Below are 25,454 nucleotides of genomic sequence, written 5' to 3' on the forward strand. Positions count from 1 at the left end.
GTCAGGATGAATGGGACTTGGTGCAAGTCAAGATATGTGCATCAGCTTTAGAAGAGGAAGAGGGAAGGTTGGCTAAGAGAGCACTAAACTAGTCAAATCAGGAGCTAACAAAAGTAAGGCAACGGCTTTGGTCATCCCAATATTTAATGAGGGATTTTTTGTTTATCCAACACTGGATGACCAAGTGGTCTGGTATCACAAAGAAAGTGGAGGGGTTGAGAAAGGTGGTGGTACAGTGGAGCTGGGCGTATTAATGTGCTTATGTAACCTGATATCAAGGTTGAAAGAATGGTCAAGCTTGCTGAAGGGAGTGAAGAGAAATTGGCTGAGAATCCTCACTGGACCATACTTACTTCTCTTGGCTGGCCTGGATTATTTTTACAGTGGCCTGGTGTTGAGCCACTTATTCTAATATAGCTTGAGCTTTGTAGGTTGAAAGGTAAGATATTGGGTATCTGACATTATTTAGTGGGGTGGGTGGTTGGGTGGGTGCGGGGGGTGTGGGGTGGTGGGTGTGGGGGTGGGGGAGGTGGGTGCAGGGGTGGGGGTGTTTGGTAGTGGTTATGTACTCTAAAAATTGTCCTTTTGACATTTTGCTTTTTTTTTTACTTTTAATAAAATAGGTTGTATCAGTGATTTCTGAACACTTAATCACATTGTCAACTGGAACAGTCTGAATCAAGGATTTTGTTTAATACATGCTAGATTTCACATGTGGTATCAGCTTAGACAAATAAATGTGAAGTAACATACAATCCACATTGCTCATGTAAATGAAGGAATCATGTCTGGTTAAGATTTTCATCCAGAAGTAAATTCTTTAATACCACAAGGTTTACAAGTCAATGAAAATTCTGAATAGCATGAGCAAAAATTTTTAATCCTCAATACAACAGAAATAAAATGGATGGGTTTGACCTGGGGTTTACCACCCCATTACCATCCTGTGGCATCTGAACCAAGCCTCCTGAACTGGTTGCAGCTTTGCTTCAGGGATTTAATTCTGGTAAGCCCTATTTCACATCATTTATCCTTTACAGATGGACCTAAATACGAGTCATTTCCTACCTTGTTTGCAATGCTGGTGATAAATGACTTTATGTCCAGATTAGTGGGACAGCTCTTCTGACAAGGAGCATCAGCACACTTCAAGCATCTGGAAGGTAAAGTAATCTAGTCAAGAAACATCAATTACAAAAATTGTTTAGACCCAGCTGTGATAAAATTACCCTTCTTACCATCTGAGCAAGACGAAGAAGTGAATTCACATTCAAGTGAAAAATTGGAAAATTCCATCGAGCCACAAATTAGAATGAACTATTTCTGCAGCCATAAAATTCAGCAAAGATACAAAAAAAAAATTTCACTAATAGAAGCAAATCAAAAGCAATATTTTTCATCCTTGCACCCATGTTAGTGACATTCATCAGGGAAAAAGATAGTAAACTAAAATGACCAACATGCCTGGTTAAAGAATACAAATGAAATGGATTGCATCTACTTCCACCATAAAACACAAAAATATTGTCCTGAAATGGCCTGACCAGAAAGTTAGGACAAACCTTATGTACTAACTTACAAAAACCTTAGCCTTCATTGGATCATATCAAACTTTCTGGAAAAGCTGCGTAAGATAAGTGGATTACAGTGTAAATAATTGGGGCCCTGAGAAAAGCACTCAATTTAAGCCGTATCCCTTCAAGGCTCTCTTTATGCATGAAATTAAAGTATAAAGAAATCAAAGCATCATTCATTCACATTGAGTGGAAGAATGTCTACGAAAACAGTCTCAGGGCTTTTTAACGGGAATATTTCTGATGCATTTCAAAGACAGAAAACACATTTTAAGCCTCAGCAAAGATTTTTTAAGAAGTGGGGAAAAGACACCATAGAACATCAAAACTATGACTAAGTCCTGCTGCACATAAAATTTCAGGTGTAAATTTCCAGTCGGTTAAGAACTAACATAAATTCTGGAACTTAGCCAGAGCTGTACTTCTGTATATGGAAGGAACTGTGTCAATAAGTGCCAGAGGGTATTGGCAGAGGTTTTACAGATTCAACATAAAAGATCAAGGAAATTCAGGGATAGAGTAAATAGAATTTAAGAATGAAACCAGACGGACCACCCGGCATCGACCTAGGTACTGTGGGTGTGCCTACACCACATGGGCTGCAGCGGTTCAAGAAGGCAGCTCACCAACACCTTCTCAAGGGCAACTAGGGATGGGCAATAAATGCTGGCCCAGCCAGCAAAGCCCACATCCCATGAATGAATAAAAAAAAGTACTTATGGCCAAAATTTCCTTAATCTTTTGCTCTAAAAATTAGCCATACTTGTATTGTTGGTTCACTGTGCTTTTGCTCACTTTATAAATTTCAAGTCTCCTCAAACTGGCTACATCAAATATTAATTAAGATTTAAGATTGAATCAAGTTCTATTATTACTTCTTATTTTAAAAGAAATAATTTTTGTACTTCCCAAAGCCACTCCAGTGTTTTATAATTTCGCAGAGTCAATTTTATTTTGTCTCACTTCTCCCAAGGTTTGCAGAGTAATTTGAACCCAACGAACTGGGTGGGAAATGTACAGAGCGGCCCAAATTTTCACCAAGTCAGAAGGGCTCTGCCCCCCAAAACGACACTGGAGCCCCTATTCTGGAAGTCCTGGCCTCGAAACCGGCATCCAACATTTTAGCTGGGGGATGGGGGTGGTGGAGGGAAGCGGTGGAAGGTATTTCCCACATCCATGGTTCACAGAGGCAGGAGCACATTTAAGAGTGCAGCTGCTTCACACTGAACAAATTTTTGTCACCCAAATTTCTGAAACATGACTGGTGGGCTTTAGACATTTGAGAGAAAGGTATAAACCTATCGGGATTTCTTGGGAGTGAACAGGCACCCTTTTGGAGAGGTTCAGTTATCCTTTGGGATTATTAATAACGGATGTTAATGTGCATTAAAGGTGGATAAGTTGTGTGGAATTATCAAGCTGTCATGTCATTTAAACCTCCTGCCCTTTAAATTTTGGGGAAAAAAAGCCTGTTGTGACTCTCAGATGAAACAAAAATGGTGCTTACAATTTCAGTAGATGTTTGTTGACATAAGCCTGAGGACTATCATTATAGGATTAGTGGTGCTTGACTGCATCCACAACCTACCATTATCACAGTGGGGGGTGGGGGTCTGCAAGCCCACAGTTTGATTGACAGCTCCAGAGTGGTTATAAATGGATTAGCTGTGGTTGATGTGGGGCAATGGATACAGGTGTTTGTTTGTTTTTTACAAAAGATTAAGCACTTGAAGGGATTTAAATGTAGCAAATGGGTTTTGTCAATAAGAGTTTTTTTTAATATAGTGAGCTCTGTAATAGATACATACAACTTTATTTTATTTAATCTCAGCTTGGCTCCTGAGATCTGCCTATGGTGGATATTGGATGAATTGACATGGAGGGTGTAAGAGCAATGGGTGGTGGTGTGGGGGCATGAGCTGTCATGAGTTGGCATTAAGTTGGCATAGGAACAATAAAATACATGGGCTGAGTGGGAGGTAGTGGGTTGCAATGCATTGGCACTATGCTGGCATGGAGGGAATGAGAAGCCATGGAGGGTGGATAGAGGGGCATTAAGTGGCATGGGTTGGCATGAAAAGTTTGTGGGGGGTGAGGGCTAGAGAGCTGTTTCTTGTTTTATTGCTTTTATTACAGCTGGGATGAAGTCCCTGAGCAGCCTTTTTACCAGCCCACCTTAGTATCTGGCAACTCCTGTGGCTGCTTCCGCACCATTTTTGGGGCTGCGGGCCCAACTGCAGTTAGCATCCAGCCTTCAAAATGAAAATACGACCATTCAGGGCATTTTCTCCTGAGTCGGATTTGCGGAGTCAGGGAATTTCCTAACTCTGTGTCCCAACTCATGAAAATTAGCCCTGATGAGTAAAATGCCACTCCCTGTTCAGTATTACTTCAACCATGTAGGGTGTATAACCAAGGCTGCACTCAACCCTATCAGTTTCCCAAGAGGCGGGTTAGGATAAAAATGCCTCCACTTTTCCTCCCTTGATTTCCACTTCAACACTGCAACAATTATACTTCTGCCTCTACCCTTCACTGCTGCTCCTTGTTTACGCGTGGTGCTTCCAAAGCTGGTGATCAAAAGCCTTCTACAGGTTTCAGCAAATTTAGGGCCTGATATTTACAACCAGGTAATAGGGGGAGGTAGAGAAGGATGGGGGCTATGTGGAGTGGAGGTGGGAGAGGATGCAGTTTAGCAGTCAGGAAAACCAGGAGTACAGGTTTCCCTCACTTCCCTGATAACCATTTTTGGAATCTATTTCTTGGCTGCAGCCAGCCAGGTTGAGCGGGTGGTTGGTTATCAGGAGGATAGGCTCACAGTACTAAGAAGTGCAGAGAAGGGAGCAGGGATAAGGGGAGAAGATCACCGGGGATAGGGGTGAGTGGGAGGAGAACATGATTTGATTTGTTCATGATTTGGTGGATGTATGGGTTGGCAGCCAGGGAGGAAAGTGTAGGTCGAAGAGGATGGCAAACTAAAGGGGGTGGGTCCAATCACTGTGGGGAGGAGGTTAACAAGGTAGCTTGGTGGGCTCGAGGAAAGTACTCCTGCTCCTCTTGGCCCACAAGGAGTGCTAGAAAGACACTTAGCTGTTCCAGCAGTGGTCTTGCCAGTTGCCCAAGGGCCAGGAAGCCCAGCCAGGGTTAAAGCTGGAACACAGAAATGGTCTTGAGCATGCAACCTCATTAACATATTTAAATGGGAGACCAGGCTCCTGGGAGCAGGTTGGTCATCAAAGCCGGAAGTGGGAGGGGTAAAGGAGGATTGAAATTGAATTTGAAACTTTTTGAACTTCTTGACCCAAATCCACTCATTTTGGTGGGTTGAACTCACCTGCTAAAAAGGTAACCAAAAGGCATCATAGATGATAGCAGCAAATCTGCCGCTATGTAATTTGAGCACACTTCATTAATAACTAAAATCTGTATGGCGCTCCTGCAGAGGGATGAGTAGCCATGTTTTCAAGGGGTTTCCCTAACCTCCTAGGATCCATACATGCACTTTAGGGGTGAAGGTCTCAGATCTGGATTGACGGAGGATGAAATAGTCATGGCAGCAGCTGGGAAAGCAAGTGCACACATGGAGGGAGCTTGTGTTATGACCAGTTCAAGTTAAGGGAGTGGAAGCCCTTCCTGTTGATAGATCTCACTAGATCCAATCACTGGATGCTTTAATGGCCACATGAGTGCAATCGATGATGCCCTGCACCTGGGGGAACCCAGCAATGGAGGTGAATGCCAATGCCCTCTGTCCCTGTGAGGCCATGTCTGTTGTTAAATGAATGTGCAGTCCAACTCTGACAAAGAGGACATCAGTGACCAACAAGATGCAATGGTATAAATTCACTTTTGAAATAACACTGAGGTCTGCATTTGATTTATGGAAGAAACCAGAAGCAAAGAAATTTCAAGGCCACAGTGACTTTGACAGTCATTGGCAGGGCCATGGAGATCAGTGCTGTGAGGTACACAGTCTTCAGTGACAAGGGCACAGATGTCTGTGACCATCCGCCTGGAGAGTTGCAGTCTCCTGTGGCACTGGGTCTTGGTCACCTTTGGCGATAGCCCCACCTTTGGTGGTAGATCCCATGGGGAGGATTTGGCCTCTATTGCTTTCCTGCCCTCTTTCCTCACCCATGCCCTCCTGATGCCTGGGGTTCTGCCCTTCCCATAGAGGGTGTTGCCCCTCATTGCCTTTTTGCCTAAAACCTGACAATCATGCCCTCACAGCCATTTGGGGCCTTCCTTTTGAGCAGGTGACTGCCCAACTGTCCTCAGCAGTTTTGTCACCTGTGCAGTCCCAAGAGCACCTCTTACTAAGTGCTAAGCCCCCACTGCCCAGTGAACACTCTTATGGGGCTGGGGTGATGATTTGGGGCAGCCATGACTGGCTTCCCATTCTTTACCCACCTCCCTTCAGTTCATTTGTTTCTGAAGGTGCAGGTAACCCACGCTCTCTTTTAAACATTTAAACTTCAAACTTTGACAAGTTCTTAAAGAGCTTTTCAACTACTTTATTTGACCTCATTTGAGAGGAAAGTTGGATTCCTGTCCCTCCTTTCACCTGCCCTGGCAATTATTGCCGGAGCCAAGAACAGTCCATGTCCAAATGCAGCAAGACCTGGACAATATCCAGGTTTGAGCTGACAAGTGGCAAGTAACATTCACGCCACACAAGTTTCAGGCAATGACAATCTCTAACAAGAAAGAATCCAGCCATCACCCCTTGTCATTCAATGACATTACCATCATTAAATCCCCCCTGTCAATGTCCTTGGGGTTACCATTGACCAGAAACTGAACTGGACTAGCCATGTAAATACTGTGGCTACAAGAGCAGGTCACAGGCTAGGAATCCTGTGGCGAGTAGTCATCTCCTGATGGCCCTAAGCCAGTCCACAATGTACAAGGCCCAAATCAGGAGTGTGATGGAATACTGTCTCCTTGCCTGGATGAGTGCAGCTCCAACAACAGTCAAGAAGCTTGACACCATCCAGGACAAAGCAACCAACTTGATTTGCACCACATCCACAAACATTCACTCCCTCCACTGCTGACACACAGTAGCAGCAGTGTTTATCAACTACAAGGTGCACTGCAGAAACTCACCAAGGCTCCTTAGACAGCACCTTCCAAACCCATGACCACTACCATCTAGAATGACCAGGGCAGCAGTTATATGGAAACACCACAACCTGGAACTTCCCCTCCAAGCCACTCACCATCCTGCCTTGGAAATATATCATCGTTCCTTCACTGTCACTGGGTCAAAATCCTGGAACTCCCTCCCTAACAGCACTGCGGGTGTACCTACACCACAGGAACTGCAGTGGTTCAAGGAGGCAGCTCACCACCACCTTCTCAAGGGCAATTAAGGATGGGCAATAAATGCTGGCCTAGCCAACGAAGCCCACAGCCCTTGAATGAATAAAAAAAACTGACACACTGCCCGGCAGCTGGTATTTTCCACGCTCCCGCCCCCAGCCTCAGTCGCCGGCTTTGGGGGAGGCCCTGAAAATCCAGAGAAGCAGGTTCGTCTGGTGGGGAAGATCTAAAACTAAGGGGCAAAATCTTAAAATTAGATCTTGGCCATTCTGGAGTGAAATCGGAAGCATATTTCTCATTCAAGGAGTAGTGGAAAACTGGAGTTCTCTCCCAAATAGAGGGATAAACTGAAGTTTTCAAGAATGAGATGGAGTTTTTTGAGGTAAGGTTATAAACCAATATGGTTTAAATGTGGGGAAATGGAATCTGGGTATCAATCAGCCATGAATTGAATGGTTGAGGCAGCTGAATGGCCTACTGCTGCTAATATGTTCCTATAGGTTAATAGGATGTGCTATAGAAATTAATTGAGGTTGTAGAATTCTAACACCCTTCATATGACAGTGTATGAACTCAGAATAACATTCATTGAGCCCAAAGGGTTATTTGGACACATTGCACTGGACACCAGTATGCGCAGGATTAATAGTATCAATGCGCCTCGTTCCTAAGAATGATATGCATACCAATTTAAATATACTAACATATTTAAAAAGTTCAAATTTCATTTGCCGGTATAAATTCATGAGGCTGGATCTAACGGAATGCTGTGCTTCCTGCCCACCCCAATTATAATATCCGGGGGGGGAAGCCGGTCCAGCAGGAGAATGACTGCCCCGCAGCCATTAATCGATAATCGCCCATTATTAGACCGGGGCCAGGATTTCAACCCCTCAGGGAAAGCCCTGCAACAGAGAGCTGCCATCCAATCAGAAGCCGGCAGCTTTCCAATACTTTGGGCCAGGAGGAGACATGCGGCATTAGATCGGAACTGTTGTGTGTTTGGGGGTTCTCACTGGGGCCACATTGGCAGACCCCAGCATGGGGGTGAGGGGGGGGGGGGGGGGGGGACAAGGAGGGTAGGGCAAAGTTTGAGAGGCTATTGGCCAGGGAGGGGTGGGAGGATGTACAGTGGGGGGCAACCTGGGGTGGGTAACACCTTGGCACCTTGGGTGGGCCTTCCAATGTGCCCAGGAGGCCTGTTAAGATGGGACACCGCCCATCTCCCAACCCGCCTGTCACCAGCCCGTGCGGGCCTGGGTATTTGGAATGAGCCTCGCTCGTCACCAGCTAAATTCTGGCAGCATTGGGAAAGCCTCCCTCCAGCATTTTAATGGTTGGCAGCAGCGGCAGGACAAGGACCTAACTGCCCACTTAAGGGCCTCAATTGGCCTACTAGGGGGCAGGCCATCCGACTCCACCCCTGTCACTGGTAAATAGAAAATGGCAGTGAGGCAGAGGTGGGAAGCTAGGCAGTGTCAGGCCACCCACTGGATTTAACCCGGCCTCTCACCCACACAACTCAGCAGCCTTCAAACCCACTGTCAGGGAAGCATTAAATCCAGCCCATGGTCTTGTGTGAATTTGAACTTGATGCCGAATAAATAAAAAGAATTTGCAGCAAAACTAATTAATTGGATCCACCTCCTCAATAGCTCAACTGGTGTTTTTAATTAATCTGTTGCAATTTTGTGAACTGCTATTAATGTTACCCAAAAGCAGCCTGACTAAAATGTCACTGTGTACAAGGGGCAGGATCTTCCTTTGTCTTTGAAAAAAGGATTAAAGTAATGATGGAGGGATCAATGCCACCAGCATCTACAGTTGATAAGAAGCGGGAATTGTAAAAGTTATTGTACAACTACAAGGGAAAACCCAATCATACAATGAGACGGAACAGGCTGCCAGATAATTGGCAAGATTAATGAGCAAGGCCTTATTAACATGTACATAGAATCATAGAATAGTCACAACACAGGAAGCCATTCAGCCTGTCAACTTGTTGTGAGGAAGACATGCCATGTGACTTGCAAATCTGAATAACGATTTCTGTCGCTCTGCCGTTAGCCTTGCAAAAATGGCAGCTCGTCCTCAACCTCCGCCTGTGTTTCAAAAAAATTGTTTCATGTGCCTCTTAATTACCAGTTAAAAGCCCTAACTTTCTGTGGTGAGTTTAACAATTTAATGGCGAGATTTATATTCCTCCAATGGCACTCATGCCTGTCTGGCCGGAAGGGGGTAACTGAAATGGTGGCGCCTCAGTCCTGCAGGAATGTTATTCGATTTAAAAAATTTTTTACAATTTTTCTTATTAATCCTTTCTGTCTCTTTTCTCCTCTCTTAATCTAATCCTTCTTTCCCCATCTTTATTTCTCTTTCCATACCTGTTTTGACATTAAGTTGCCCGATACCCTGTTCCATCATTCCTCTATTTCTCTCTTAATGCTTAAATCTCATTGGTTTAAAGGGATAGACTTTTGGCCCATTTGTTCACCTGGGGTAGAATTTTCCCCCCATTGGTGGGGGGATGTGCGGAGGCAGGCCCGGACTCAATCGGCGCTCCCGATCGGGTCCGCGCCACCATTTTACTTGGGTGAGACAATTAAGGCCCGCCCAGCGTGATGCGTACCCGGAAGCGCTATGCGCTCCCTGTGCAGGGGGTGAGGGTCGAGAGTGCTTCAGGGAGATTGCTTTCACTTATGAAACATTGATTTAAGGTAAACAAAAATTTTAAGGACATGTCCCCTCATGTGAAGCTGTCCCATGAGCTGGGACATTTCCACTAATTTTATTAAAAACTTTTAAAACACTTTAAAAACATTTATGAAACCTCATCCCACCTGTGGATGAGGTTCCATGAAAAATGCGAAGGCCGCCTGGACTCTTCGCCTGCCCTGTCAACCTTAAGGTTGGACAGACAGCTCAGTTTATTAGTTTAATTGATATTTAAATGGCCTTAATAGGCCTTTGACAGTCCAGCGGGCGCAGAGCTGAGTCGGCTGCGCGCCAGCCAAACTGAAAGTCCAAATGACGCGCGGTGACATCGTGACACATGCCTGACGTCACCGCGCGTCATTTTACACCTCGGCGAGTGGGCCCTGACCCCGCTCACCGAGCCAAAGATCTGCCCCAGGTCTCAGATGCCCTGTTGCCATCACACTTTGAGCAGTACAAAATGTTTCCAAACTCAACAACGCGGCAAAAAAGTCTAACTAATGGACATGTTCCAGAAAATTCTGGGTCAATGTATGAGGACTAGGACTTTACTACCTACACTGCTCACCCCACAAATTCAATCAGCTTTATCTCCTGTTGAAGGATTTTGTTCGAGTCAGGATAGTAATCAGGATAGTAATCAGGATAATAATCAGGATAGTAATCAGGATAGTAATCAGGATAGGAATCAGGATAGTAAGTTTGTCTGTTCCTTAGGAACGATTTGCAAGCTACAGGAGTCAAGTCACTATTAACTGTTCATTTGGACCTAAATTGAATTGGTCACAGTTACACTTCCATGTTATGAAAATAGTTTTAATAAAGGCCTACAATCTGGATGATTTTGACATAGGGGCAGGACTTTCCGGTCCTGCCCATCAGGGGGATCGTCTGGTCCTGGCGAAAGTTAATGGACTGTTGGCTGGGCGGCTGAAGCTCTGGCAGCAGATCCCGCCACGATGGGGCTGGAAAACCCCAGGTTCAATCTTTTGGATCAACCTCTTCAAGTTGTGGCATTTAAACACCTTGACAAGAATTGTCCCCCCTTCGGGGGGGAAGTTCAGGAGCGGGCGGGTGCGGGCACATCTCCGATCAGCACCCCCAATTGGGAGCGCCCGGCCACTTTATGTGGGCGGGCCAATTAAGGCTCGCTCAGCGTGACATCCGCAAGGAAGCACTATGCGCCCCCTGTGCGGGCGGGGGGATTCCCTAAGCCGGGAGTGCGCTCTTTTGCGTGTGTCCGCGAAAGAGCGCACTCATCTCCCTGAGGCTAAGTGCTGCCTCAGGGAGATCGGCTTCGAATTTAAAAATGGTAAATGTAGAGAAATAAAATTTCCGTGACATGTCCCCTCATGTGACACTGTCACATGACATGTCCCCTCATGTGACTGTCAAATGAGTCGGGACATGTCCATCACTTTTAATTAAACTTTTATTAAATTTTTAAAAACTGACATGAAACCTTATCCCGCCCGTGGATGAGGTTTCATGCTTTTCCTGAAGCCTGCCAGGGCTCCCAGCCTGCCCGCCAACCTTAAGGTTGGACGGCAGGTCCATTAACTAGTTCAATTAGTTTTTAAATGGCCTCAATTGGCCGTTTTCAGGTCGGCGGGCACACAGCTGATTCGGCTGCGCCCCCACCAACCTGAACATTGAAATGAGGCGGGGTGACGTCAGGAGTTCCACCCGACATCATCCCGAGTCTTTTTACGCATCGGCGAGTGGACTCCGCCCCCTTCTTACCGACCTCAGTATCCTGGCCCTTTGAACTGAGCATCAAATCAACAATAGAATATAAACAGCTCGTTAACCACTAACTAGTTACGTTATATTTAAAATAAACTAAAAAACAATCAATACTTAAAGTTAAAAGTGCCTTTTTCTGATTGTGTTATTGTTATACTAACAATATTAGTGTTGCATTCAGTGCACAAATATGGAAATTTGTTTAGAGCTTATCTTTAGGCATGACAGATTGTTACCTTACTTTCTCTGTACTTAACCAAACAAACCTTTCCCCCACAGTGGTTACTCTCAATGTCCATGGAAAAGGCACAAGTGGAGGACAAATGTCCAGAAGAGTTTTGGACTGCGTTCTTCACATAGGGGGAGGATTTTCCCCTCGTCGGGTGGGTGCGGCAAGTGGTCCTGGGAGCAGCCGCGCAACGGTCCACGGCCCAAGATCGGCCCCTGACCGTAATCTCATGCTGGCTGGCCAATTAGCAGCCAGCCAGGGTGAAACCGCGCACTGATAACCACAGCACTGCCGGGATGGGAGCGGGAGGATCGAGCGCTGAAGTGTGCGCGTGCGCGGGTGTGCGCTAAGTGAAAGATCCCTGAAGGCACGAGCTGCCTCAGGGAGCTGAAGATTTTTAACCTGAAAAATAAAGAATTCAAAAATAAGGAAATCACATCCCCACACGTGACTCTGTCACATGAACAGAGACATGTGGAAAGTTAGTTTTTAAAATTTTTACCATTTTTTAAAATTTACTGTCTGAAGCCTCATTCCACCCATGGATGAAGTTTCGCTAAAAACGCAAAGGCTGCCTGGCCTATTCGCCCGCCCACCAACCAAATGGTTGGACAGGCAACGAAAAATTCAATTTAATTCATTAAGGGCCTTAATAGGCCTCTTAATTGTCGGCCGGCGCGCTGCCACCTCTCGCATGCGCCTGCCCAGCAAAGTATCGCAAGAGCGCGCGACGACGTCGGGATGCTCGTCCGGCATCATCGTGCACTATTTCACCCCCGTTCGGGTGCCAAGCACCCACCCGCAGGACGAAAAATTCTGCCCATAGAAATGCTCTTAAACCAGAAAGTCCAGGAACTCTTCCTGACAATTTAGGGGGGGTTATACCAAAAGTTTTTTGGGCGATAGTGGAAAGGAATTGTTCTTGAGTGGAATACCTCGACATGGTTGGAGGACATAATTGCAAGTGGCAGTCGGTGCACACTTATGTCTGCAAGTATGCAGTCAATGTTACAAAAACTTAAAGGCTGCATTCACTGCCAAATATACACAAGAAAGCTGAAGAGCTCCTAATCCTTTGTCCGAATGGGCCAATTGAATTCACTGGCCTAAATGTAGCAGAATGGTCAATGTTTTATTGTTTTTTGGAAACACATTTTCAGGTTTGGTATTACGTGCTTATTTATTGTGCAAATTTTAAGGTCAACCAAGATAAAGACAATTACAACTTTCTTGAATTTATCCAGAATGAATGTACCTGTATCCTAGTGAAAGAGGTTTGATTGTTACCTGAACATGACCTCAATTGCAAGTCAAGGTAATATCGTACAGCAACATATTGAATCATTTTGGCATGCTGTGCCAGATTTGAAATTAAGGGTTTTCCGATGCGGCAGCAACACTGGGGATAGGGAGTGAAAACTAGCTTTGAAGATTATTAAATTCAGTTCACATTGCATCCAGAACCCTACAGTGAGTTCAACCACTGGGTATAACTTAACCACAGGCAATGCATGGGGAGGGCAAGACTGTTAGAAGGAAGTTGAACAAAGAGATTTTTTTCTGGTGTACCTATTTTTCCATGATAAGCCACAAGCTATTGTGGTTTGTACACGCCAGATGGTAAAGTGTGACATCTGTGCAGCAATAGTATACTTTCAGGTAAGCCGGATTTAAGGTCTCTCTGTCCTTAGGGGAATTCATTCCCTGGAAACCTCATCATAGGTTGCTTGCTTTGCCACACAAACAATGGAAGATTGCTTAAAGAGAAAGGAAAGTCTAGGAGAAACCGATTTTACTTAAAGCACTTTCCCTCACTCCTTTTACAGACCTTTTCAAGCACAAGAAAAACCTTCAGTTTCTAAGCAACATGGAGACCATGCAGTCCCTTGTTAATGGATGCTTCGATTATGTCACTGAAAAGCAGCATGTTTGAGAGTTTGGAGCAGCTTGAGCGGACACTCAAAGGGCTACAACGTAAAGCATGCCCAGGACCCACAAGAATCAAGAAATCGGTGCTGTAGATTGAGGGTGAAAATTGAGGGTGGTGTTGGGGGTGGGGGAAAGCTGGATTTGAGAGGTCATGGGGGGGAGGGTGAAGTAGGACCTGGGGGGTGTGCGGTGGTGGTGCCTTTGATGGACCCAGGAGACCAGCAAAGGAGGTGCCCCCTCCCTCACCCAACACCAGCCCACGCAGCTAAAGCTGCTGGGCTTCCTTACTGAGGTGGACCTCTCGCCCACCTACCCCACTATGAGTAAAATAATGGCGGAGGCAGGAAAAGGCGCTCAATGGGCCCAAGGGTGGGCGGGCCAGCTGATGCCTCCACTGTCCCCTGCAAGATTTGAGACAGGCTGGGGGATGAGTGGGCCACCCACTTGATTTTACGAGCCCCTCCACCTTCAAGCCCGCCAGTGGGGCATAACGCCCAGTCCAATATGGATGCAGCGTGCGTTAGTGTCATTAACACAGAGGCCTAACAACGAGGAGATTTAATGATAAAGAACTTATGTACGTTCAACAAAAATAAAGACTGAACTATCATTTATTTCACACATTCCAAAAAAATAAGAGAGTAATTTAAACAAAACACTTACTGTTCATGGATTTTCCCTCATCTATAGAATCAATAATAGCAGCACATGGACCAAGTGATGCAAGAGAAGATTTTAATCTTGACTTGGAGTAAAGTCCCTATAAAATTGAACACTGCTTAAAAAGGTTGAGCAGAAGGGCAGGGAGGGGGCAGTTGGTGCTAATCACTGATTTTGTACATGAACAAAGTACTTTTCATTCCATGAAGAAAAAGAAGATGATGCTTTGGGATTGGCTAACAAAAATGAGCATTGCCTACTTTTGGAAAATATTACGAATGGATATTAAAATGTCAAATCGGCTTTGGTGGATTGCGTGACTTGACAATCAGTTTTGTGATACACAGGACAATGTTTGTGCCGTAAGAAATGTGCTCCTGCTCCAAATTAAATATGACAGCTACCCTGCTTCCCACTGCTGGAGCTCAAGGTTCAATTGCCGATTCAAAAATTAGCTGCAATTAACGGGACCACTAGCATTTGCTTACTGTAGAATTAAATAATACAGAATAAACATTTTTAGTTTATACCAGAGAGGATGAGAGACCAGAATCCAGGAAAACAGGGAAAGGAGAGAATCTCTGAGAGTGAATTTCAGCTTCGCTGCGGGTCATCAATCAAAATCTATCAGGAAAGCCTGCCTTTACCTTGCTATTCTCCTGGGGCGGTTGGCTTCCAGACCTTTGGGGCCAGAGTAATGGATTTGTAATTGCCCCACTGAGTACTGTAGGTGCTAGGCGATTGATTAGTGTAGCAGCCTCTTCAACACTTAGTTCTCTGTCATCATCACATTGGAAACTGGTTATTACCTGAGGTTAATGTGAGTAATCGATACCTCCCCATTTCCAAGAGGTAAGTTTGAAATGCCTCTTAGTCATTTGAAAAGCCTTTATTTTGTATATTTGCTTTGTCTAATATTTTAAACCTTCTTAAATTTTGGGTGAGAAATTAGGCTCGTTAAGTGCCTGTTTTTTTTTGTCACGATGGGCAGAATGTCGTCCTTGTCAGGCAGGCTCAGCGGGGTCAGGCGTGGGTAGTCAGGAAGCCGACTGCCACCCGCGATCAAGGCCGGAAGGCAATTTCACATTGACGGGCCAATTAAAGCCCGCCCAGCGTGAACACGAGCGGAGGCAATGCCTGTGCGGGTGGGGGGGGAGGAGAGCAAGCGGGGTGAGTGTGTATTTCACGAGTGCGCGCATGAGAATCTCCCTCAGGCACAGAGCTGCCTCAGGAAGAGGATGAATTTTTTTCTTAAAAATGAAGAAATGGAAAATGTAATAAAACATGTCCCCGCTCATGTGACTCTGTCACGAGCAGGGACATGTTATTAATTAAATTTTAAATTTTTTATTTTATTTTTATTTGCTTTAGGAAACCTCATCCCACCCACGGATGAGGTTTCCTAAAAAGTGCAAGGGCCGCTTGGCCTTTTTGCCTACCCACCAGCCATGAAAAATTTAAGTTAATAACCTTATTAATGGCCTTAATAGACCTTTTAATTGTCGGCAGGCACACTGCCAACTCCGGCGTGCGCCTGCTGACCGAAATATCGCGTGACTGCGTGATGACGTCTGGACACTCGCTCGATGTCAACGCACATTATTTTACACTCGAGTGGGTCGGGCACGCGCCCACCTGCCAAGCTAAATATTTTGCCTTATGAGTTCCCTTAAAGCTGCAGGATGGCGTCACACACACAATTTTCTTTTCATTCTTTCACAGGATGTGCGCGTCGCTGTCTAGGCCAGCATCTGTTGCCCATTCTTAACTGCCCTCAAGAAGGTGATGGTGAGCTGCCTTCTCAAACCGCTGCTGTCCCTGTGGTGTAGGTACGCCCACAGTGCTGTCAGGGAGGGAGTTCCAGGATTTTAACCCAACGACAGGCGATATATTTCCAAGTCAGGATGCTGTATGGCTTGGTGGGAACTTACAGATGGTGATGTTGCCATGCATTTGCTGCCCTTGTCTTTGAGGTAGAGGTCGCAGATTTGAAAGGTGCTGTCGAAGGAGCCTTGGTGAGTTTTAGGGCAAATTATGCTGGCTATCATATTGGTGAGGGTGTCAATGAATGGTGAATAGCTGGTGGAAGAATGCAGAACAGATCGATCATGCAATGCTGATTTGACACCAGCTGTGCCATTTTGGAGCTCAATGCTCCAGCTATTGCCTCCTCTTAACCCCGCACAGCTGTACACACGTTCAACAGCAGGAAGGACCTTGCAACAAGACTGTTTAAAGGGATCATCAAATTATTACAGGTGGTTTCCTAATTCCTTTCTTCTGGCCATTGCTTTGATTCTACAATTATTTTGTTTTTTCTATAGTTGCTTAAAGTTGCAGTAGTCCATAGGGAGTGGTGGTTTCAGGAGCTGAGGGGCTTCTTGCTGACTTCAAGGCTTCTGCACAAACCAGTTTCTCCCAGGCATGGCTGCATGAGTGGGCATTCCCCTTGCAATGCAGCACAACTTGGAAAATGAACTGAGACCATGCAGAGCAGGATAAGCTGTCAGAAGAGGGAGGAAGAGAATGGGAGGAGGGCTCTTAGCAGGAGGCCATTTCTGCCCAGGGTTTTAAAGAAGCAATTGTCCTACCTGCATCTCAGCGATGAACAATGTGTGAGACGACAGCACTTCAGTAAGGAACCCCTCACCGAAATCTGCCACCTGCTGCAGCCACAATATCAACCGCATGGCAGTGTAAGAACTGCATTGTCATTGGCTGAGAAGGTGACCATGGCAATGAGCCTTTATGCGTCTGGTTCCTTCCAGGCTGCAGATGGAGATATTTGCAACATCCTGCAGTTTGCCACCCACTGTTGTGTAAGGGAGGTCACTGAGACTCTCTACTCATTGAGAGCGAACTACCTTTCATTCTCTCTTTCTGGAGACAAGCAGGTGGAGTGAGCATGCTGCTTCAGTAAGAATGTGGGCTTCCTCTTGGCACAGGATGCCAATGCCTTTATGCACGTCGCTTTGAGGGTGCTGCCTGTCAACTCTGCCTTATACCAGGACCAAAAGGGATTCCACTCCCACAACATTTAGCTGGTGTGTGACCATTGGCAGAGGATCGTACAAGTCAATGCCCGATATCCTGGCAGCAGTCATGATGCCAGTGCCTGTAACAGCTGCATTTAACCCACCACGGTAAACTACTGGGTAACAAGGCTAACTGCTGATGCCATGCTTTATGTTCACAACCCATGTACTGAAGCACTGCATGTATACAATGAAAGCCATGCTGCCTCACAAAATGTGATAGAGCAGGTCATTTGCATGCTGAAACAACACTTCCCCTACCAGCACCTCTCTGATGGAGCCCTGCAATACTTGGCAGAGTCGGTGTCAAGATTTGTGGGGGGTCTGCAACAATCTCGCCAGCATAGGTGGAGAGCCCTTGACCCCGACTGTACAGCGAGCAGGAGCATGAGGAGGAGGAGGAGGAGGAGGAAGGAAGGGGATGAGGAAGGACAACCCCTTCGGCCTGGTTTGGCTGTAAAGAACTCATCTGAGTGAGATTCTGGTAACTTCAATCCAACTACAAAAGAGTCCGACTACTTACCTTTCCTCCGTCACTGTCATCATGGTGACACCTTGGACGCAATGCAAAATTAAAAACCACCTCAAGATAAACATTACAAACCAAATTCGTCATTGCAATCATGCCATATTGCACACAAAACTCAACTAATCACCCCTGTGCATTCCATTGCTGCCGGTCTTCCATGTGCCTTTTTCCCAGTGTTCCTAGGCAGTGCTTCCCAAGTGGCTGGAGGAAAGCTGCTTATTTTCAGTGGATGGGGCTGAAGATGGCCCTGGAGGATGGCCTTGTGCAGCTTGGGGCCTAGAAAGCCTGGCTGCAACGCCACAGTCTGGGCTGGCTAGCTGACAAGCCACAACAAAGATACCGGCAGAGAGGCAGTAATGGGAGGATGAATGCTGTCATCCTGCAAGAGGAAAGCAGGTTCATGCTCCATACGCCACTGCCAATTATCATTCACAAGAATACAAAAATAGGAGCAGGAGCTGGCCATATGGCCCGTTGAGCCTGCTTCACCATTCAATGTTATCATAGCTGATCTTGGGCTCCAATCCCACTTTCCCACTTGCTCCCCAAATCCATTGATTCCCTGAGACACCAAAACTTTGTCTATCTCAGCCTTAAATGTATTCAACGATAGAACATCCACAACCCTTTGGGGTAGAGGATTCCAAAGATTCACAACACTTTGAATGAAATAATTTCTCCTCATCTTAGTCCTAAATGATTGGTCCCTCATACTGTTATCAACAGAAGCAGGCTGAACAGATGGTCAGAAAAATGTTTTTCCCAGTGGCCTCATTCTGAAAGCTTGGCTGAACTCCAAGAATGACTAGGCACTTAGCTCAGCATGCAATGTTGACACAAATTCAGAGGGGAGTGCAAGCTTTGCTTGACTGACATCTCTATTACATTGCAATAAGTTATTTTTTCTTTGACATGGTTTTTTCAATGCCAGTATGTTTATTTACACGGGATTAAGAGATATGAAGTGGATGAAAGCTTCTGCCATCGATGCTATGAATGGCTATAGTTAATTTACATTTTTAAAAGGCTGTAAGCGGAACAGTTTTTTTTTCAAAGTTTCTGCTTGTGTTGTCAGTTTCAGGGTTATTTCAAAGACTTGCCAATAGCTCATTGGTTCTGCACATAATGGATACTTGAAGAGTGGATATGGAAGATGCATGGAGCGCATGGAACGGGCAAGGGGATACGGGGGGGGTGGGGGGGATGGGAAATGGGTGGGGAATGGTGGGGAGGTGTGGGGGTGAGGGCTTGAGGGCCTGAAAGTCATGATTGCAACTGGACCGATACCCCAGGAAATGGAGACAGGCCTTCTAGCCTGCCAGTCTTGCCATCCGCTTGCTTCCGTTGCCACCTCAGGCCTGCCTCTGGGGGCAGCGGACCCGGCTCCCACCTCCCCAGAAAGAACAAACAGTAGACCGGGGCCTCTTTAATGGAGGTGGGCTTCCGTGGTTGGGAACTTTCCAGCCTCCGCTTCCCGTCTGCTTCGTAAAAATCTGACCCCAAGAAGGATAAACAAATCCCAAGCAGTCAAATGCTGAAGCTTTATCTGCCAGTCCAGACAAAAATTGGCTACCCTATAGCTGTATGAAATGCTATAATTTGTACAGCATTTTACTGCAACACCTGGACTGCACGAACCAGTACAATATGTGGAAATAATTGAGAAGACCAATCGAATGAGAGAGAAATTGTGATTTCTTGTCAGGTTATCAAAGACAATGGAATGCTAATTAAGGGCTTTTGGTATGAAAAAGGTATCTGAAAACCAGATAAAGCTGAAATTTAACCAACAGCTTCTAAAAAGAAAATTCCTTATACTCCCTTCTTACTTTCCTTGTCCATCTCTTAACTCCTTTTCCTTGGATTCCATCTTATTTTGAAGCATACCTATTGGCCCCGAATTCTTCAATTTTAGCAGCACCAGGAAGAGAAACTATCAGCTGGAATCAACACAAGCTAAATTCAAACTTACTTGGCTTTAGTTTATGAAACGGATTGCCGTTTAGAGAAATGTGTTCTATTTAATTTAAAGCGAACGTTCCTCAGTAATAGCCAGTCAAAGAAAATAGACTTGATGCAAAGGTCATAGAATCTGCATTGACCATTTTCGAATGCAGATCCGACGAGGTGAAGTGAGTGGGTTGAATGGTATTTTCTTCTTCCTACCTTATGTAACATGTTAATTTATTTCCACTTAATCTACATAACCAAGATTTTAGCTCTCTTGAATCAAAAATCCACTTGTACATATTTTTGGACATTCTAGTTTAAATTCAATGCAATAGCTTACATTAATGTAGCATAATTAAAGAATAGGTGAGGCACAAGGTTTTTGTATAATAAAATGCTTTAATATAATTTCATGCCATGTTTTTGATGTAAAATTAATAATTTATTATCTAACTCCTTATATTTAATAAAACTATTATACATTATTTGACAAACTGACATGTTACTAAGCCTGATCAAAGCACTTTGCCATAAGTCTTACATGTTTATCCAAGATAATCTGTATTGTACAATCTTTGAAAAAAATCCAAACACTCAATATGAAACATCTTAGCCATTTATATAATTATTTTGTGCTAAATGTATTGGGCAATTGTTTCTCTCCAAATACAATAGTCTCTCTAATAACAGGACTAAATATATAAATATCAATCCAAATACAGGTTTAGTCATACTGCTAGAATATAGATTATGAATAGAGAAATAATTCCAAGCTTGAAGCTTACATTAGAGATCTAGGGAAATAAACTATTTAAAACATATGCAAAACAGATACTCATATTTTATTTCTGATTTACAGCTTTAAAACTTCTTTCTAAATAGATTTTTCCTCAGCCTCAAAAAGGCTTTGCTGAAATAGGAATTAATTTTTTTTAAAAATGTTGTGCTGTACGAGTTGTTCAATTCTGTGCACATGTTACGCAAGGGTTGAACTGTTTTTCGGAGGAAGACTGTAAAGGTCCAGCTTATTAAAGCTTTAACAGTTGAGACATTTCACATGAAACATTGTAAAGGCAGCACCAGTGGTACATAATAAACCAGCAATGACCATGCATTATTTTAAGTGACATGCTGTATGAATATTGAATAGTGAGTGGGCTTGCTTCTGTGGCTCATGCAGTTCTCTGGAAAAGATCTGTTTTAATGAGCAATCAAACCATTGCAGTATATTTTTGAAAAACACTTCATTTGGGAATTAGTAACTGACAACTGGATATGCATATGTACCTGTTAATATGCTAATGAAATAGTGGATGTGTTCTTATTTTACTCCAGTCAATTAATCCAATCATTCAAAGTCTACCTGAAATTCTCCGCATGAACATAATTGGCATCAAGTCTTGAACAGGGGATAAAGGCAATTAATCTACAATTTTCAATCAGGTGAAAAGTAATAGGCTCCAGATAATTGATCAGTTAAAAACAGTAATCAGTAGGATTAATTAAAACTGTAACACTCTTTAACATTTACATTACGTTAGAGGGGCATCTCCATGAAAAGGTATTTGGCACTGACATAAATCACCAACAAGTGGTTACATCAGTGTGCATGTTGTTGTTAGAGCCATAATAAAACGTGGCTCTTATTTTTACAAAATCCTTGGCATACAAATTACTTTCATGAAGATCGTGGGGACTGAATTGGATAGCCTCCAAAAATGAATGCGAGGATCACTCTGTGGAATTAGCCTCTGTCTGTTGATTGCAAAGTGGGCAGCCTATTAATATTGTGCTACCTGTTTATTTAAATATCTTCAGCATTCAGCCAATGTTAACCATGCTGTTCATTGGCTGGAATCATCAGCAGGGGGACCAAACAGCGTGAGCGGCTGGCACCACTTTAAGCTAATCTGGATCTCTTAAAGGGGGTGTGCACTGAGGCTGGAACAGGCGTTGCCAGTCATGCAGGAGATAATTCTGACCTGTGAAACGCTGAAGAATGGCACAACATGGGAAAGAGTGGGTTCCAAGACTTCTGGGTGCTGCCAGGTAGGCCTTGGTGGAGAAGGTATAAAAGGAGGAGACATGTGCTCTGTCTGCAGGAGCTCAGAAGATCCTCCATTTAAACACTCAAAAGGCAGATAGCTATGGAGGCCAATGCCAGCAGTCAAACCCTAAGGACATGGATTCAGTGATACAAGGAGTTCAATGACCTCACACAGGTCCTCGAGGTCAGCGAATGCACCTTCAAATGCTATAAACCACCAACTACACCACTTGCCTCAATTCACCACACCCCCCTCTCAACTACCAACAATCTCTATCAATTAGTCTCCATCAATCTATCAGTCTGGATTCATTCCTAACATTCATATGCTTCACTGTACTCTCACATACTCAGCACTGCTTGAAGTCTCAGACACACAGCTCACAGCTTACATACACTGCCAGTTATTCAACCATGACAGCCACATTCACACAAACAGATCACATGATACTTACTAACACACTTCCCTTTCTTATGCAGGATAAGCTGGCACACAACCAGAGGCAGCAACAACAATAACTTGTATTTCCAGAGCATCTTTAATACAATAAAACATCCCAAGGCACTTCACAGAGACAAGAAAAAACAAAGTATGACACCGATCCACATGAGGAGATATTGGGACTGATGACCAAAAATTTGGTCAAAGGGATAGATTTTAAGGAGTGCCTTAAAGTAAGGTAGAGAGGCAGGGAGGATTTAGGGAGGGAAATCTAAAAGTTAGGGCCTAGGCAGTTGAAGGCACAGCCAACAATGGCGGAACAATTAAAGAGGATGCTCAAGAGGCCAGAATTAGATGAGCGCAGGTAGCTCAGAGGTTTGTATGGCTGGAGGAGATTACAAAGGTAGGGAGGGGTGAGGCCATGGAGGAATTTGAAGAATAAGATCATAAGAACTAGGGGTAGGAAAAGGCCATTCAATCCCTCGAGCCTGCTCTGCCATTCAATAAGACCATGGCTGATCTGACTGTGGCCTTAACTCCACTTTCCTGCCACCCCTGCCCCCCTTGCACCCCCTTATAGTCCTGAAAATCCACCAAACTCAGTGCTCAATATATTTAATGACCCAGCCTCTACTGCTCTCTGGGAAAGAGAATTTCAAAGATTAACTACCCTCCGAGAGAAGAAATTCCTCCTCATCTTTGTCTTAAATGAGAGAGCCCTTTCTTTGAACCGTGGTCCATGGGGGAGGATTTTCTCCCCATAAGGGGGGTTGTGAGGGGGCGGGCGCGCAGCACCCCCGATCGGCTGGGCGACGCCATTTTAACGCGACGGGCCAATTAAGGCCCGCCCAATGTGATGCGTGCCCGGAAGCGCTGTGCGCTCCCTGTGCGGGCGGGGAGGCGGGGATTACCTGACCACTCAAAAGCTCGCACAAATCTCCTCGAGGCACAGAGATGCCTCAGGGAGATTCGTTTTAAGTTTGAACAGTTTAATAAAGTGTTGAAAATTTTTTTACGACATGTCCCCTCATGTGAAACTGTCACACGGGCTGGGACACATGCATTAATTTTAATAAAAACTTTTCTGAAAATTTTAAATCATTCATGAAACCTCATCCCGCCCCGTGGATGAGGTTCCATGAAAAATGCGACGGCCGCCTGGGCTCTTCGCCTGCCCCGTCAACCGTAAGGTTGGACGGGCAGCTCAGCTGATCGCCTTAACTGCTTTTTAACAGGTCTTAATAGGCCTTTGACAATTCTGTGGGTGCGCAGCTGACCCAACTGCACGTCTGCCGAACTGAAAATCTAAATGACGCACGGTGAGGTTGGGACGCACCCCCCGCGTCATTTTACACCTCAGCGAGCAGGCCCTGCCCTCGCTGGCCGAGTCGAAGTTTCTGCCCATGGATCTGGATCCCTCCAAAATCCATTCAACATCTAAGATAAGGATGAGAATTTTAAAATGGAGGTACTGTTTAGCAGGCGCTAACCAGAAGAATGCCTACAGGAGGAGACAGTGCTGGTCATTATTGGGATGGTCATTGCAGAGACCATGGCCAATGGTGAGACTGAAATCATTGAAAATGACGACGATATCCTCATACCTAATTCTCCTTCTCGTGTCCCACTCCCCCCTCATCCCACAGTATCCTCTGATTTGTAAGTTGCAGATAGTGTAAATAAGCACCTATTACTTTTCCCACACAACATTCTTACCATTCTGCCTTTCTCCTTTTAGATACCGACTAGAACAACCTGGCCATGCAGTGGAGGAGCAGCAAGATGAGAGTGCTGATGAAGATGGACTGTCACCCTCACTGGCAGCCACCAGCTCAGACACTGACACTGCATGTAATTCAGATGATAGCATAGAGGCGAGTCCTGCACAGGGTGGCAGGGGCGTTGTGGGACATGAGCGGCCTGCAGTCAGGTGCCAGCTCACCTAAGGACATGGATTCCGTGACGCAAGAAATTCAACGACCTCACACAAGGGTGAGGTTGTCACACACAGTTCCCTGCCGAGGACTCGAATAAGCACTTTGATCGAGCGGCCTACAGAAAAATGCTGATGGGTGTGTGCATTGAAATGCTTGGTGCATTGCGAAGCCTGCCAGAAAGCCTGCAGTCAATGTCAAGGGGCACAGAAGAGTTCAGCATCAACTTGGTACAGGGTTTTGCGCAGAGCTTGGTGCCCACCATTTCCAGCGTGGAAATGGTGCCTAATTCCGTTCTCACGCTTGTGGACGATGATGCAGCACCTGATGGCTGATGTCACAGCTTCCAATGAAGCACAGGCAGTAGCCGCTCGTTGTCTCAGTGCTGCAGTGGCAGCGTAGACTGAGGTCATCATAGCTGTAGATTACAAGGTGGAATTTAATCTCCCCGCACCCTCCACCGCTGGTACACCCTGATGGCCTCCCTGGGCATCCCGTGCCCTACGAAGTGCCCCCAGCAGCAAGTGGCACCCATGCTGGAAGAGATCCCCTGCCCTCCACCATGAGCCCTCCCGCCCCTAACCGCAAACCCCCTCACAACACCCCATCCACAATCCTGACTGGGCATGTGACTCACCGGTGAGCCGGCCTCAGGCACCTTTTTTCTGAGGCCTCCTCAAGGCTCCTGGTCCAGGGCATTTTACAATCTCAGTAGTGGCCACCGCTCAGACTGAGAAGCTAGCGTCCTTCTCAGAGGCAGGCTCCTCACCTTTAAAAGGCCCAGGAACCCCGTCAGCAGGTAGACTACTGCCTGAGAAACATTTAATCCCCATCGGGGCTCCTGCAATCGGCCAAGGCGGGATTCCCAATGGCTTTGCAGTTATTACACGGGGCCACTTGTGTCGCTATTAAATTCAGACCGCAGCGTGCAAAAGGGTGTTGCAACAGCCCATCCATCCCTCCTCCAACAGATTTCTAGGACCACTGTCGTGCCATCCCAGGGGAATGGTAGTGACTCCATAAAGCACGAACCTGCTGTTCTCTCTCAGGAAGACAACATTCGCCACCCTACCACCCCACCTTGCTATTACCTGTTAGCCACCCAGCCCAGAATGCTGCCACTAATGCTGAGATGTTGCAATCCACAAATAGGCCTTCTAGGTCCAGAGCTGCTGGAGGCCATCTGCAGTATCCCCCACTGGAAGTCAGCAGCCTCCCACCAGCCATACTGGGATAGCACTGCATAGGTGTACAGGGACAGACAAAGGCATATGGAAAACAGGCACTAAGGGAATGTATCAAGGTGATACATAGTTGACTTTTTTATACAATATGGCAT

The 25,454-nt window shown here is 45.4% G+C and overlaps 1 protein-coding gene across 1 annotated transcript in view; it reads right to left on the minus strand.

The window, feature by feature from the left end:
* Positions 1-25,454, minus strand: part of LOC144692241 (dihydropyrimidine dehydrogenase [NADP(+)]-like) — an 812,799-nt gene that overhangs the window by 506,222 nt on the left and 281,123 nt on the right. Inside the window, exon 4 of the mRNA XM_078560835.1 lies at positions 1,069-1,156. Within this exon, the coding sequence (XP_078416961.1) occupies positions 1,069-1,156 (88 nt within the window). The remainder of the gene's footprint in view (positions 1-1,068; positions 1,157-25,454) is intronic.

Source organism: Cetorhinus maximus, chromosome 17, assembly GCF_964194155.1.
Source record: "Cetorhinus maximus chromosome 17, sCetMax3.hap1.1, whole genome shotgun sequence".
NCBI lineage: Eukaryota > Metazoa > Chordata > Chondrichthyes > Lamniformes > Cetorhinidae > Cetorhinus > Cetorhinus maximus.